The sequence below is a fragment of the Scyliorhinus torazame genome, chromosome 3 (assembly GCF_047496885.1).
Source record: "Scyliorhinus torazame isolate Kashiwa2021f chromosome 3, sScyTor2.1, whole genome shotgun sequence".
In the NCBI taxonomy this organism is placed as follows: domain Eukaryota; kingdom Metazoa; phylum Chordata; class Chondrichthyes; order Carcharhiniformes; family Scyliorhinidae; genus Scyliorhinus; species Scyliorhinus torazame.
Window position 1 is genome coordinate 224,290,406 of NC_092709.1, and position 16,389 is coordinate 224,306,794.

General features: G+C 49.1%; 1 protein-coding gene across 1 annotated transcript in view; it reads right to left on the reverse strand.

Annotated features, from left to right (window-relative positions):
• cwc27 (CWC27 spliceosome associated cyclophilin) overlaps positions 1 to 16,389 on the reverse strand; it is a 296,815-nt gene that overhangs the window by 22,411 nt on the left and 258,015 nt on the right. Inside the window, exon 12 of the mRNA XM_072496934.1 lies at positions 5,121 to 5,230. Coding sequence (XP_072353035.1) covers positions 5,121 to 5,230 — 110 coding nt within the window. The remainder of the gene's footprint in view (positions 1 to 5,120; positions 5,231 to 16,389) is intronic.

Sequence of the window (16,389 nt, forward strand, 5' to 3'; positions counted from 1 at the left end):
GGCGCTGTCAAGCAACAGTGCTAACCACTATACTACCGTGCATTCCATTACACTCCTGAACTGTGCTTGTTTTTTAAAATTCATTTACGGGATGTAGGCGTCGCTGGTTAGGTCAGCATGTATTGTTCATTGTAGATGGTGGACTGGCTTTTGGGGGTCAGGGCGTGGGTTATTTGCCGTAGGATTCCTGCCCTGGTAGCTACAGTATTAATATGGCTTGTCCGGTTCAGTTTCTGATCAATGGTAACCCCCAGGATGTTGATTACACGGATTCAGCGATGGTAAAGCCATTGAATGTCAAGGGGCGGTTGTTAGATCCTATCTTGTAGGAGATGGTCATTGCCTGGCACTTGTGTGGCACGAATGTAACTTGCCACTTGTCAGCCCAAATCTGGACATTGTCCAGGTCTTGCTACATTTGGACATGGATTGCTTTATTTCTGAGGAGGCGCGAATGGTGCTGAACATTGTGCAGCCATCTGCAAATATCCCCACTTCAGATCTTATGATGGAAGGGTGGTCATTGGTGAAGCAGCTGCAGATGGTTGGGCCTAGGGCACTACCCTGAGGAACTCCTGCAGTGATGTCCTGGAACTGAGATGATTGACCCCCAACCACCACAACCATCTTCCTTTGTGCCAGGTATGACTCCAACCAGCGGAGAGGTTTCCCCCTGATTCCCATTCACACACCTTTTCACACATCTTCTCTACTGAGTAGTACTACACTGCCTGTGTCTAAACATGTATGAAACGATCTGTGTGGACTGTACGCGGAACAATACTGTACCTCAGCACACGTGACAATAAATCAAATCAAATCAAATTGATTCCAGTTTAGATAGGGCTCCTTGCTGCCATCCATGGTCAAATGCTGCCTTGATCACAAGAGCAGTTACCCATACCTCACCTCTGGCATTCAGCTCTTTTGTCCACGTTTGAACCAAGGCTGTAATGAGGTCAGGAGGTGAGTGACCCTGGCGGAACCCAAACTGAGCGTCAGTGGGCAGGTTATTGCTGAGTAAGTGCCGTTTGATAGCACTGTTGATGACTCCTCCCATCACTTTGCTGATATGCAGAGTAGACTGATAGGGCAGTAATTGGCTGGGTTGGATTTGTCCTGTTTCTTGTGTACAGGCCACAACTGGGCAATTTTGCACATTGTTGGGTACTTGCCAGTATTGTAGATGTACTGGGACAGCTTGACTAGTGGTGCGGCAAGTTCTGGAGCACAAGTCTTCAATACTATTGCCGGAATATTGGCAGGGCTCATAGTTTTTGCCGTATCCAGTGCCTTCAGCCATTTCTTGATATCACGTGGAGTGAATTGTATTGGCTGAAGACTGACATCTACCAGTGATGCTGGGGACCTCTGGAGGAGATCGAGATAGATCATCCACTCGGCACTTCTGGCTGAAGATTGTTGCAAATCTTGTCTTTGTCTTGTCTTTTGCAAATGTGTGTTGGGCTCCTGCATCATCGAGGATGGCGATATTTGTAGAACCTCCTCCTCTAGTGAGTTGTTGAATTGTCCACCACCATTCATGGCTGTATGTGGCAGGACTGCAGAGCTTAGATCTGATGTGTTTGTTGTGGAATTGCTTAGTAATGTCTATTACTTGCTGCTTATGCTGTTTGGCACACAAGTACTCGTGTGTTGTAGCTTCACCAGGTTGACACCGCATTTTTCAGTATGCCTGATGTTGCTCCTGGCATGCTTTTCTGCACACTTCATTGAACCAGGGTTGATCCTTTGGCTTGGTGGTAATGGTAGAGTGGGGGATATGCCAGGCCATGTGGTTGAATACAATTCTGCTGCTGATGGTGGCCCACAGCACCTCATGGATGCTCTGGCTTGAGTTACTGGATCTGTTCGAAGTCTATCCCATTTAGCAGGGTGGTAGTGCCACACAATACGATGAAGGATATTCTCAATGTGAAGATGAGACTTTGTCTCCATAAGGACTGTGCGGTGGTCACTTCTACCGATACTGTCAAGGACACGTGCATCTGCAGCAGGCAGATTGATGAGGATGAGGTCAAGCAGGTCGTCCCCTCTTGTTGGTTCCCTCACCACCTGCTGCAATCACAGTCTAGCAGCCATGTTCTTTAGGACCTGGCCAGCTGTGTCTGTGCTGGTTCTACCAAGCCACTCTTGGTGATGGACATTGAAGTCCCCCACCCAGAGCATATTCTGTATCCTTGCCAACCTCAGTGCTTCCTACAAGTGGTGTTCAACATGAAGGAGTACTGAATCATCAGCTGATGGTGGCCGGTACGTGGTAATCAGCAGGAGGTTTCCTTGATCATGTTTAACCTGAAGACATGAGACTTCATGGAGTGGATGTTGAGGACTCCCAAAAAAGGGCTACTCTCTCCCAACCGTATACCACTGTGCTGCCACCTTTGCTGGATCTGTACTGCCGGTGAGACAGGATATATCCTGGAATTGTGATCATGGTGTCTGGGACATTGTCTGTAAGGTATGATTCTGTGAGTATGACTATGCCAGGTTGTTGCTTAACTAGTCTGTTGACAGCTCTCCCAACTTAGGTGATAGTGACCATAACCCAGTATGATTTAAGACAGTTGTGGAAAAAGACAAAGATGGACCGGATATAAAGGTTCTGAATTGGGGGAAGGTCGCTTTTAATAGGATAAGACAGGATCTGGCCAAAGAGGCCTGGGAACAGCTACTTGTAGGAAAATGCGCATCAAACCAGTGGGAGTCATTCAAAAAAGAAATAGAGAAGAGTACAAAGCCAACATGTTCCTGTAAATTTAAAGGGTTGGGCCAAAAAGTCCAGAGAACCCTGGGTATCAAGAGAAATACAGGATTGGATCCCGAAAAATAGGGGGGCTTATGGCAGTCACAGGGGGCTGATAACAGTGGAAAGCCTCAGAGGAGTAAAGAAAGTGCAGGGGGGTACTGAAAAAAATAAATCAGGGGAGCGAAGAAGGAGCATGAAAAAACCCTGACAGACAAAATAAAGGAGAATCTCAAGGAGTTTTATAATTATATATTAAGGGCAAGAAGATAGCCAGGGAAAGAGTAGGGTTTATTAGGGACCAAAGTGGCAACCTGTGTGTGGAGCCAAAAGAAGGTGAGATATTAAATGAGTATTTTACATCTGTACACTATGGAGAAGGTTGATGTAGGTATAGAAAGCAGTGAGGGGGACTGGGAATATAATTGAACAGATTAGCATTGAGAGGGAGATGGTGTTAACGGGCTTAAAAGTGGATAAATCCCCAGGCCCAAATGAGATGTATTTTAGGCTACTGTGTGAAGCAAGAGAGGAGATTGCAGAGGCTTTGACATTAATTTTCAAATCCCCTCTGGCCACAGTTGAAGCGTCAGAGGATTGGAGGATAGCTAATGTTGTACCATTGTTCAAGAAGATCTGTGGGAAAGAACCAGGTTATTACAGGCCAGTGAGTTTAACGTGGTAGGGAAATTATTGGAAAACATTCTGAGGGACAGAATTAACCTCCACTTGGAGAGGCAAGGATTAATCAAGGATAGTCAGCATGGCTTTGTCAAGGGGAGATCGTGTCTAACAAATTTGAATGAATTTTTCGAGGAAGAGATTAGGTGTGTCGACAAAGGCAGTGCAGTCGATGTAGTCCACATGGACCTCATTAAGGCTTTTGAAAAGGTCCCGCATCCAGGGCAATTTGGCAAATTGGATCCAAAATTTACTTAGTGGAAGGAGGCAGAGGATGTTGGTTGAAGGTTGTTTTAGTGACTGCGTCCCAGTGGCATACTGCAGAGATCGGTGCTGGGTACCTTGCTGTTTGTAATGTAAATTGATGTTCTAGATGGGAATGTAGGTGGTATGATCAGTAAGTTCGCAGATGGCACAAAAATTGGTGGTGTGATAAATGGCAAGGAGGAAAGCCTTAGATTACAGGACGATTTAGATGGGTTGGTCACATGGGCACAACGGTGGCAAATCTAAAAAGTGTGAGGTGATGCATTTTGGTAGGATTAATAAGGCAAGGGAATACAGAATGAACGTTAGGATGCTAGGAAGTACAGAGGGCCAGGGAGACCTTGAGGCGCATGCCCATAGTTCCCTGAAGACAGCAGGGCAGGCAGAAGGTGGTTTAGAAGGCATATGGGATACTTGCCTTTATTAGCTGAGGCATAGAATATAAGAGCAGGGAGGTTGGTGGGAATCTGGGACTCACTGCCTGAAAGGGTGGTAGAGGTGGGAACCCTCACAACATTTAAGAAACATTTAGATGAACATTTAAAACGCCATAGCATACAAGGTTACAGACCAAGAGCTGGAAAATGGGATTACAATAGACATAGATGATGGACTGAAGGGTCTCTTTCTGTGCTGTAAAACTCTGGCTCTCCGTATAGTGGCCATGGTTTTATTGGGCACAAAGTGGTGTTTTCTCCGGCTCTTAACAGCCTCTAACATAGATATGCACGGCTCAGATTTAAAGGATTTCTCAAAGTATACTTGCGCACTATGTTTGGGCCAATCATTATGATGGTCAAAGTTTAGCCATGTTGGAAGGGTCTGTGGGAAGAGACATTCGCCTCCAGTTCCTGAGAACCTGTTACTGGGTCAGGAAGGGTCAGACAGCAATTGTCAATTTGTAAATTGCTGGTGCATATTACTAAGCATCTGTTGGTTTTATTTGGGGTACAACAAAGTAATTGCATTTTAGGATGAAAACATTTTACCAAACAGAGGCGCAGTTTCTCTTAGTTAGCAGTTTAGCTATTTTTTTGTGCAGTGAGATTGCTGGCCCTCTGATATGCTGCCTCCTCTCTTCTGCAAGTCTGTGGAAGGCCCTAGCATTATTGTCACCTGCTTACAACGCCTATTCAATGCACGCAGGTCCTACCTCCTGGGAGCACTCAGTGCCACTAATTGGGCATTGAGTTCGCCTCTGATCCAATTATGGAATCTACATTTGAAGATTGCATCACAAGTGATGCAGATGTCGCACGGGGTCAGGACCCGGAAGTTATCTAGACATCAGGTTCTTCGAGCCCAGATTGCAATTCAAACTTGTGAACGCTAAACGTCATACTACTGGTTATTTCAGAGCATTAAGCTGAAAATATGATCAAGGTTCTTGTGTAAGATCCATTACCTGTTCCTCACGGCTGGACCCATTCTTTGGTTTTTGTCTTCGTAATTCTTCATATTTTTTCCTTTCAATTAAATATTCTGCCACTGCACTATTTGGAGCCTGCTCAGTCTCTGTCAACAAATAACAAAAATTACATCTTTACACTTTTTTTGCAATTTGCATCCTGGAGGCAATGTATATTCAGCACTACTATTTCTATGTTCTTTGTAAAAAAGGGGAGAGGGATAAATTTAACAAATACAGGTCAGCCAGCCTTATGTAAGTGGTGGAGAAACTTCCAGAGACAATTTGGGACAAATCTAATTGGCAACTTGGGAAATAAATGAAATTTGTCATTGCAGCGTCAACTATGGCTCAGTTGGTAACATTGTCACCTGACTCAGGTCTTGAGCACATAAACCTAAGCTGACACCCCAGAGCAGTACTGCAGGTATACAGCATTGTCGGAAGAGACATTTTTTGGACTACTTGTTTACCTAAGGCCCGCATACCAAAACGCCACGTATTTCTTTGAAGAAGAGCAGGCAAGTTCTCCCCATTGCACTGGTCAATATTTGTCCCGCTATTAATACAATAAAATCAGATTAGCTAGTCATTATCACACTGCTGTTTGTGCTGATTGTTGTGCCCAAACTGGCAAGCCCGTTTCCTATACTGCAACCATGACTACACTTCAAATCTACTTCACTGGCTGGAAAGCACTTTGGGAAGTCCTATGTTCATGAATGGCAATATATAAATTCAAGTCATTCTTTTATTTCTTGTCCATCCCTAATATCCAGTGAGAAGTGGGTGGTTTTTTTAAACCCCTAAAGACCATGCAGTATACCTACACCCACAGCCTTGTTTGGTATGGAGTTCCAGGATTTTAACCCAGCAACAAAGAAGGAAAGGTGTGAAAGGGCGTGATTTAACGGAAACGTTTCTAAGTGTCATTTGTTGCGGGTTTTGCTGGGCGTTTCCTGCTAGCTTTGCCAGCGAGTTCCCCACCACTATCTAACGACACTTAGTCACTTTTTTGGGGCCCTGGGGAGTTTCTCACCTGTTTAGCTCACACTTCGAATTTTTGTCTTCACTGGGGAGCTGATCTGGCCACCATTTTGAAAGGGTGCCTAAATCTCTAAGTCAGCTTGTGGGTCCCCCACACCCCCAACCATGGGCAATGGCACCCCAACCACACATGGCCATTGCCCCAAAAACCCCCAAGTGAGGACACCCTGCTATGGGTCTTTGAGGGGTGCCATGTTGGCAGTGCTCCTAGTGCCTTGGCAGTGCCACCTTGGCCAGTACATCGGCCTCTCTCACCCCCTGCACTTCCGGGTCTTCTAATACACCAAATATCGGCACCTCCAGACTCGGAACCACCCCCACACCCAGCACTCGGACATCACCTCCGAGAACCCTTACCAGAACCCCTCAATCTTGGACATGTCCAGAACATGTGGATGTGGTTCGTGGCCGCCTTGCCCACCACCCACACCTATCCTCCACCCTCGTACTGACCTCTGCCTTCCTGATAGCCTGGAGACGGATTTTGTTGGGCTGGAGGGACTCAGAGCGGCCAAAAGCAGGGGTGTCGGTGAGCGATCTGGCAGAGTTCCTGAGGTTGGAAAAGGTTGTAGCGCAACAATTACTCACAAGTCGAGAAGTGATGAAGTCAATCGAGGCTTTATTAAGCAAGACCTGTTCCCCAGCAGCTCAGTTACAGAATGCGGCTGCTGGGAGAACACAGGCTCTTATACTCCGCCTTGCTGGGTGGAGCCAGCAGGCGGCAGATCCAACCAGGACCCAGTGTCTGTCTGCCAATAGCCTCTCGGCTTCACAGGTACCGTACTACCCCTAATACATACCACCACATTCACCCCTTGTTAAAAAGGAACCCGGCAGGGTGGTGGGTCGCATGTTGGTAGGGGTTTACAAAGCTGGTCCTGCAACTATTTTCGTACAGTGGCTATGCATTGAGCTCAACAGTTAACTATTTACAGGTTTTGTCAGAATTATTTACAGATTTTTGTCACACGGATTCCACGAGTCGAGCGGGTGCCCTGGTCGTGCTTGTCGATCGCCTCAGCCCCGGTGGTGGTGCAGGTGCTGGCTCGGGCACTGTCGTCTCTGGGAGCGTTGCGCTGTTCGTCCCTGGTTCTTTACTCCTGGGCGGGCACGGGAGGAGGACCGATCCCCCCGGGAAGGGAGCGGCCGTGGGGTGCGCCGGTGGGAGGGAGGGGGTGATTGGTGTTGGGGGTGTGTGCGTGTTTCCGGCGGGCGCCAGGTCCCGCAGGGAGACCGTGGCCTGTCGGCCGTCGGGGTACGCCACGTAGGCGTACTGAGGGTTTGCGTGGAGAAGGTGAACCCTCTCGACCAACGGGTCCGATTTGTGCGCCTGCACATGCTTTCGGAGCAAGATGGGTACTGGGGCTGCCAGCCAGGTCTGCAGCGACGTTCCGGAGGAGGACTTCCTACGGAAGACAAGGAGGCGCTCGTGAGGCGTTTGATTAGTGGTGGTACACAGCAGCGACCGGATGGAGTGGAGGGCATCCGGTAGGACTTCCTGCCAACGGGAAACTGGGAGATTTCAGGACCGGAGGGCCAGTAGGACGGTCTTCCAGACCGTACCGTTCTCCCTCTCTACCTGACCGTTCCCCCGGGGGTTGTAACTGGTCGTCCTGCTCGAGGCAATGCCCTTGCTGAGCAGGAACTGACGCAGTTTGTCCCTCATGAAGGAAGACCCCCCTGTCGCTATGGATGTACGCGGGGAAACCGAACAGTGTAAAGATGGTGCCGAGGGCTTTAATGACTGTGGCCGTGGTCATGTCGGGGCAGGGGATGGCGAAGGCGAAACGGGAGTATTCGTCCACCACGTTTAGGAAGTACGCGTTGCGGTCGGTGGAGGGGAGGGGGCCTTTGAAATCCAAACTGAGGCGTTCAAAGGGACGGGAAGCCTTTATCAGGTGCGCTCTGTCTGGCCTGAAAAAGTGCGGTTTGCACTCTGCGCAGATTTGGCAGTTCCTGGTGGCTGTACGGACCTCCTCGACAGAGATGGGGAGGTTGCGGGACTTCACAAAATGGTAGAATCGAGTGACCCCTTGGGTGGCAGAGGTCCTCGTGGAGGGCTTGGAGGCGGTCTACTTGTGCGTTGGCACACGTGCCGCGGGATAGGGCATCGGATGGCTCGTTCAGCTTTCCGGGACGATACAAGATCTCATAGTTATAGGTGGAGAGCTTAATCCTCCACCTTAAGATCTTGTCGTTCTTGATTTTGCCCCGCTGTGCATTATCGAACATAAAGGCTACCGACCGTTGGTCAGTGAGGAGAGTGAATCTCCTGCCGGCCAGGTAATGCCTCCAAAGTCGCACAGCTTCGACTATGGCTTGGCTTCCTTTTCCACTGAGGAGTGGCAGATTTCTGAGGCGTGGAGGGTCCGGGAGAAAAAGGCCACGGGTCTGCCCGCATGGTTGAGGGTGGCCGCCAGAGCTACATCGGATGCGTCGCTCTCGACGTGGAAGGGGAGGGACTCGTCGATTGCGTGCATCGTGGCCTTTGCGATATCCGCTTTGATGCGGCTGAAGGCCTGGCGGGCCTCTGTCGACATTCCATAAGGGGGCGCATGCGTTCAGGGTCGGGGCCTATCACTCCATTACGCACTACGTATCCCAGGATGGCCAGACGGTTAGTGCTAAAAACACATTTTTCCTCGTTATAGGTGAGGTTCATGGCATTAGCGGTCTGGAGGAATTTGCGGAGGTTGGCGTCGCGGTCCTGCTGGTCATGGCCGCAGATGGTTACATTGTCGAGGTACGGGAACGTGGCCCGCAAACCGTGCTGGTCAACCATTAGGTCCATCTCCCGTTGGAAGACCGAGACGTCTGCCTCGAAGGCCATGTACTTGCGGTCACTCGGGCGGATGGGGAGCTGGTGGTTTGCGGACTTGAGGTCTACGGTGGAAAAGACTTTGTACTGTGCAATCCGATTGACCATGTCGGATATGCGGGGGAGAGGGTACGCATCTAGCTGCGTGTACCTATTAACGTTCTGACTATAGTCTACGACCATCCTCTGCTTCTCCCCGGTCTTCATAACTACCACCTGGGCTCTCCAGGGACTATTGCTGGCCTGGATTATGCCTTCCTTCAGCAGCCACTGGACTTCAGACTGGATAAACGTTCGATCCTGGGCGCTGTATCGTCTGCTCCTAGTGGCGACGGGTTTGCAATCCGGGGTGAGGTTCGCAAACAAGGAGGGCGGTTCAACCTTGAGGGTCGCGAGGCTGCAGATTGTGAGTGGGGGTATAGGGCCGCCGAATTGGAACGTTAGGCTCTGGAGGTTACATTGGAAATCTAATCCCAAGAGAGTGGTAGCGCAGAGTTGGGGAAGGAGATAAAGCCGATAATTCCTAAACTCCCTCCCTTGCACCGTTAGGTTCGCGATGCAGAACCCTTTGATCTCTACGGAATGGGATCCCGCTGCCAGGAAAATCTTTTGGGTGCTCGGACGAATGGAAAGAAAACAACGTCTTACCGTATCCGGATGGATAAAACTTTCCGTGCTCCCAGAGTCGATCAGGCATGGAGTCTCGTACCCGTTGACCAGCACCGTTGTTGTTGCCGTTTGGAGCGTCCGGGGCCGCGATTGGTCCAGGGTCACTGAAGCCAGTCGTGGTTGTTGCATCGCGGCGTTTTCTTCAGACCCCGTGGAGCCTTCTATGCTGGGGTCCTTGGCTATCAGCCAAGATGGCGGCGCCCATGGATCGCAGGCGGTTGGGGGTGGACAAAATGGCCGCCCCCACAGATCGCACGTGGCCGGGGGGGTCACAAGATGGCGGCGCCCATCCTCCCCGCGTTGTGTCCGGGACCCAAAATGGCGGCGCCCGCGGGCCGCACAAAGATCGTTGGGGGGGTTGAGCCTGCTGTCCCCGTTCTCCCCCAGAGATAGCGGCGACCCCCCGGGACTGGCTCACCGCTGAGTAATGCCCCTTTTTGCCGCAGCTTTTACAGATGGCTGAGCAGGCCGGGCAGCGCTGCCGGGGGTGTTTCGCCTGCCCGCAAAAATAGCAGCGAGGCCCACCCGGATGGTCTGGTGCTCTGGCCGCGCAGGCTTGCGGGGGGGTGGGGGCTGCCGGGGAGTCGGTCGCAACGGAGGTCCATGGAGCCCAAGGGGCTGCCGCGCAGTCGGGGCCGTAGGCACGGGCATTTTGTGAGGCCACGTCGAGGGAGGCCGCAAAGGCCCGTGCCTCTGAGTCCTAACGAGTCTCTGTCTAACAGTCTCTGGCGAATTTGAGAAGAAGTCATACCTGCCACAAAAGCATCCCTGATTAGGAGCTCCGTATGCTCGTTTGCGCTCACCGACGGGCAGTTGCAGTTCCTTCCCAATATCAATAGCGCGCTGTAGAAGTCGTCTAGTAATTCTCCGGGGATTTGCCGTCTCGTCGCGAGTTGGTGGCGTGCGTAGACCTGGTTTATGGGCCAAATGTAGACTCCTTTCAGCATGGTGAGCGCCGTCGGGAAATCCTCCACGTCTTCGATGAGCGTGTAGATCTCCGGGCTCAGCCTGGAATGCAGGACCTGTATTTTCTGGTCTTCCGTGGTCCGGCAGGGGGCCGTTCGAAGGTAACCTTCGAAGCATGCTAGCCAGTGTTTAAACACGGCCGCCGAGTTTGCTGCATGGGGGCTGATTCGCAGACACTCCGGGCGATCCGGATTCCGGCTCCATAGTCTTTTTAAGTCTGCTTAATAAATTGTAGCGCAACAATTACTCACAAGCCGAGAAGTGATGCAGTCAATCGAGGCTTTATTAAGCAAGACTTGTCCCCCAGCAGCTCAGATACAGAATGCGGCTGCTGGGAGAACACGGGTTCTTATACTCCGCCTTGCTGGGTGGAGCCAGCAGGCGGCAGAACCAACCAGGACCCAGTGTCTGTCTGCCAATAGCCTCTCGTCTTCACAGGTACCGTACTACCCCTAATACATACCACCACAAAGGTCAAGTTCATTCTGCGGTGGTCGGTAGAGGGGTTCGCCTGGAGGTGGAAACAGTTCATCAATTTCTTCAAGGAAAACTGAGGGGTCAGCGGGGGAGGGGGGTAAGGGGGTTAAAATGGGGAAGGCGGGATTTGGCAGGGTGTTGGTGTCAGGGGGGTTGGAGGATTGTGGTTGTTTATCAGGTTTAAAAAAAAATAAAAATTTATTCTCCTCCTTTTTCACATTTTCTCCCACATTTACATGCATCAACAATAAACAATAATCAGCAAGATATGTCAGTCCACTCCCGCCCACTGCCTCTTGTAAAACTCCTCCTCCCAACCTCGGTTCCTTACCCCCAACTTTCCACCCCGGCTAGACCACTCGGACCCTGTTCTGCCAGACTCCGATGGCCGCAGCCCCTCGCCCCACCTCACTCCTGTTCACTGGCCGGCTTAAACCGGCCAGCGTGGAGGCCCCCGCCCGGGTCCCTTTCCCACTTGCCCGGCCCTAGGAAAGCCCAAAGATCCCCTTTTAGCACACAAACCCCGCATATCCACCTACACCCCAAAGAACCCTCATTTCGAGTGAAAGTCCCGTCCCTTCCCTTGTCCAAATATATACCACATTGGCTCCTTTAGTCTCTACACCCGCGCGCAGTGATACAAAAAAAGAAGAAAATACAGTCATGAGGTTACATTGGCACGTGGCCATTCCTCAATTTGTCAGTTCTGCCACAGTTCTTCTGTTTTCGCAAACTCCTCCGCTGCTTCCACCGTTCCAAAATAAAAGTCCCTGAGCTTGTACGTCACCCTCAGCTTCGCTGGATATACAATGCCACATCGCACCTTGCTAATGTACAGTGCCCTCTTCACCCGGTTGAAGGCAGCCCGCCTCCTCGCCAGCTCCACCGTAAAGTCCTGGTATACACGTATACCAGCTCCAGCCCACTGCACCATCCGCTTCTTCTTGGCCCAGCTCAGGATCTTCTCCTTCACACTGTACCTACGGAAGCACAGAGTCACTGCCCTTGGCGGCTCACTCGCATTTGGTACAGGCCTCCATGACCAATGAGCCCGATCCAGTTCATATCGGGAGGGATCCTCCCCCTCTCCCAATAGTTTTGCCAGCATCGCGGCAAAATACTCAGTCGGCTTCGGTCCTTCAACTCCTTCGGGCAGCCCCACAATCCTCAAATTCTGTCGCCTGGATCTGCTTTCCAGGTCTTCCATTTTTCCTCGCAGATCCTTGTTAGTATCCATCACCTTCCGCATCTCTTTCCCCATCGAGGCAAGTTGATCATCGTGCTGCAGTAACGTCTCCTCCACTTCCTTCAGCGGCTCCCCTTGCTCTCGCACCTCCGCCACTGCGCTCGCCACCTCCGTCCTCACCGGGGAAACTGCCTCCTCCACCAGCACACTCTAAACCTCCCTCATCTCCTTCCTCACCGTCTCCATGCATTTCGCAATCTGCACCAACTGCTTTTCAAATTCCGCAGCCATCACCTTAGTTATTTCTTCAGCCGTAAGCAGTGCGGCCTTCCCTGATGCTCCAGCCTCCATTTTCTTTGGTGACCCCGCGGTGACCTTTCCACTCCCCGACGGACCTTCAGCTGTTTTTTTTCCGGCCGTTTTTTGCTCACCGTCGACATTTTTCTTTGTTTTTTTTCCCTCCTGTGTCTTCACTATGCCTCCTCCGTGCCTTCTCCCGCCTCCGTGGACCCTGGGACCGGGCTTAAAGCCCCGAAAATGCCGTTCCCGAACGGGAGCCCTCCATTGTGCGGCCGCCTCCCGCCCGCCGTCACCGGAAGTTCGGTTGTTTATTAGGTTGATGTGCTGCTCGTCTGATATTCTATACTCTGTGTATATATGTTAAATGCGTTGAATAAAGGTATTTAAAAAAAATCCTAGATGAGGAAGAATTTCTTCAGCCAGAGGATGGTGAATCTGTGGAATTCTTTGTTGCAAAAGGCTGTGGAGGCCGAATCTTTAAGACAGAGATTGATAGGTTCTTGATTAAAAGGGAGATCAGGAGTTATGTGGAAAAGGCAAGAGAATGGGGATGAGAAACATATCAGCCATGAATGAATGGCAGAGCAGACTTGATGGGCCGAATGGCCTAACTCTGCTCCTATGTCTATGGTCTTCTGGAACTGCAGAGAGAGAGAGATCTGGGGAATGCAGAATTAATTGAGAAGGCTGTTATGGACCTTTGCTTTATTAATACGAGCACACAGTACAAAAGCAAGGATGCTCGGCTAAAGCTTGAAAAACACTGATTACAACACAGCTGGAGTACAACGAGGCTAATGCCACCACGCAGACATTGGGTGAGCATCTCATAGGGATACTGAAGATTTGATTCAGATGCCTGGACAGATATATTATACTCCCAGCGTGTGTCATGGATTACTGTGCCTTGTTGCGAGCTACACAACGTGGTGCTACAAAGGGGGACGGGTTGGCTGATCACGAGATGTTGAGCTTCACATCTTCCCCAATGAGGAGGATCTCGAAAGGGATGACAGCGATGGGTTCAAGGAAGCCGACGCTGCAAATGAAGAGGCTTTGGTAAAGGCCAGATGAGGGAAGTGTGCACAGGAAAGCTTCATAGCTGCAGGTTTCATAACCACAGGATTCCAAGAGGATGACGCCGACATGGAGTGAGCATCCTGTTGGAAAAATGACTTGCATGAGGGGCCAACATGAAGTTGAGCATTGCGATTCCTGTCATTTCAACTCCCAACTTCAAAATGAGAGTCTGTAGTTGCACAACAGGTTTCCCTTGGCATTATCCCCTGAATGTTGACAAAGACTTGGGAGCTGCTTTGATGCTGTCTGGAGTAGGGCATGTTGCCAGCAAAAGTCTGAAGGTGTTGACTCGTCAAACATTTCTGCAGCATTTTGTTTGTAACAGCACGGACGGATACACTGTTATGAATAGCCTCACAGTGGTATCCTTCAATCAGACGGTGCTCCTTGAAGTAATCCATATGTGGCAATAAGAGGTGGATTTTGCCTTTTTGGTCAGAAACCTGATGCTGGGGTCGACTGGAGGTCACGACCCCATGCTATGTGGGAAACAACCACCTAAAAGTGATTTCCCCCAAATTGGCTAATTATTGGCCAAAGGGCGGACTCATTGTCCAATTAAAGTTGGGCAAGCTTTCAAAATTGGAGGTCTATATGAGGTCTCAATCCATGTACAATATTCAGTCCTCTGTGTCATCTTCTTCTCAATCCCATTGACTTCCGGCCCTTGCTCAGGGATGGTGGCCTTCATGTCTTGTCACCTTACTATGGATGTTGACTACCTGAGGCTGATGATATTCAATCAATTGCATGTCAGTCATTAACATGCCTCCTTTTTCCCCACATACATTGTGCCCTCACCACCAGTCAGCTCTCCCCCTCAAAGGGGAAAGCAGCCTATAGTCATCTGGGACTATGGCGACTTTACCTTCCACAATACAGCTTCACATATGAAGCATGCTTATCAATAAGCGGCTGACTGGTTTCCTGCAGATGAGGTTCGGGAGTTGCAATGCATCGTCTTTCAAACGTAAGCTTGTAAATATGTTTGCAAGGTGGTTAAAATCACCCCCAGAGGTGGATTTTGCCTTTTTGGTCAGAAACCTGATGTTGGGGTCGACTGGAGGTCACAATCCCATGCTATGTGGGAAACAACCACCTAAAAGTCATTTTCCCCAAATTGGCTAATTATTGGCCAAAGGGCGGACTCATTGTCCAATTAAAGTTGGGCAAGCTTTCAAAATTGGAGGTCTATACGAGATCTTCCAGCACAGTAGGAGCAGCAGCCTGCAGTTCAGGTAAGAGAGAAGAGGGGCGCTTCCATTTTGACATGACTTCTGTGCACATTTCAAAAGTATCAAATTTTTAAAATGACCTCACCAACTGGACGACGACACATGACGGCAGCTGTGGTCAGGTAACTGACTCAGGCCATTAACCCTATCTCCCCATCTTTGAAAAATCTCGGAAACAGATCTTTTTGGGAATAACAACCGTGCATCAATTTATGCAAAGTTTCATGTTGTCTAATAATGGGCAAGGATAGATGTTCTCAATGCACCACCAGATGTCACTTGGTTTGCTGCTAACTTTATTTAAGCTCCTTCAGACCTTCAAGGGTACCAAAGTACCTAGTTTGGACTGTAGGGCTATTCTTGCACTTTGTTTTCTTTTTTCCGCTCTACCTAGTTGGTCATAACCCCAAAAACGCCTGGCTGTGGAACAACTCGAGAACAGCTGTGAAACCAGCCAGTCCCATAACATGCATTTGAGATACCATAAACGAATCCCGCCTTTTGGACTGTCGATGCCAAGACCAGCTATAATCATCTTTTTTTTTGTTGGATGATCCTTCACAGCTGTCAGCAGTACTCTTCATGTTTGTACTAACTCATTTATGTCTCTTCTCCAGTGCTAGAAACTGACTGTAGCATATAGGATGCTGAATGATGTTGCCTACAGGCACTACGGAAGGGCACATTTCTTATCACTCCAGCTGTTGTTGCTAAATACTATTCTACAATTTGAAGGTCATTTGACAGGATTCCTGCTTTGTCCTGTCATTCAGGTTGAGGCAGCTACAAATCATACCACTGATGTTGTGGCAACAGGAAAAAAAACATAGAATTCTTTAGCATTAACAGATTTCACCTCGCCAATCAGAAGTTCAGTAAAGAAACAAACCAGTGTTCTTGAGAATACCCCGAGGCTGCTGTCCCCATAAATAACGTAATAGTTTCTTGCAGATTAGCATAGATGTCAAGTAATACCGAAAATTAGTGTTTGGTTGCAGCCAGCCTCTTATTAACTAATAGGTCATGGAAAATAATAATCACTACAAGCTAATAATAAAATGATGAAATTCCTCAAGTGATAAATTGAGTGCAATTGGTATTTGAAATGTTAATATTAAGGTGGTAGTGTGGCTTTACCTCTGTCAGGAAAAATGGTTTATTTATTTGTAATAAATGTAGTTTCTGTTTCTGGTGGTTTACACTTAACAAAACAAAACTTTTGAAAATTACTCATTTTTACTTGTTGTAAGAATAAATAAGTATTTTCAATTTGTCACACCAAAAATAAGAACATAAATTATGAATAATGCATTTGATTAAGTAACGTTTCACAAAGAAAATGCACTTATTCATTTGACTCATACAGATGCTTTGTTCTTTTCAGGACAGCAGTTACTTGAGAGTGGAGATGCACATTTAGCTTTCTAGGTTTTTCATTTGTTTCTCTGTTAACACCAAAATCATCAAGTCCGACAGATATTTGACACA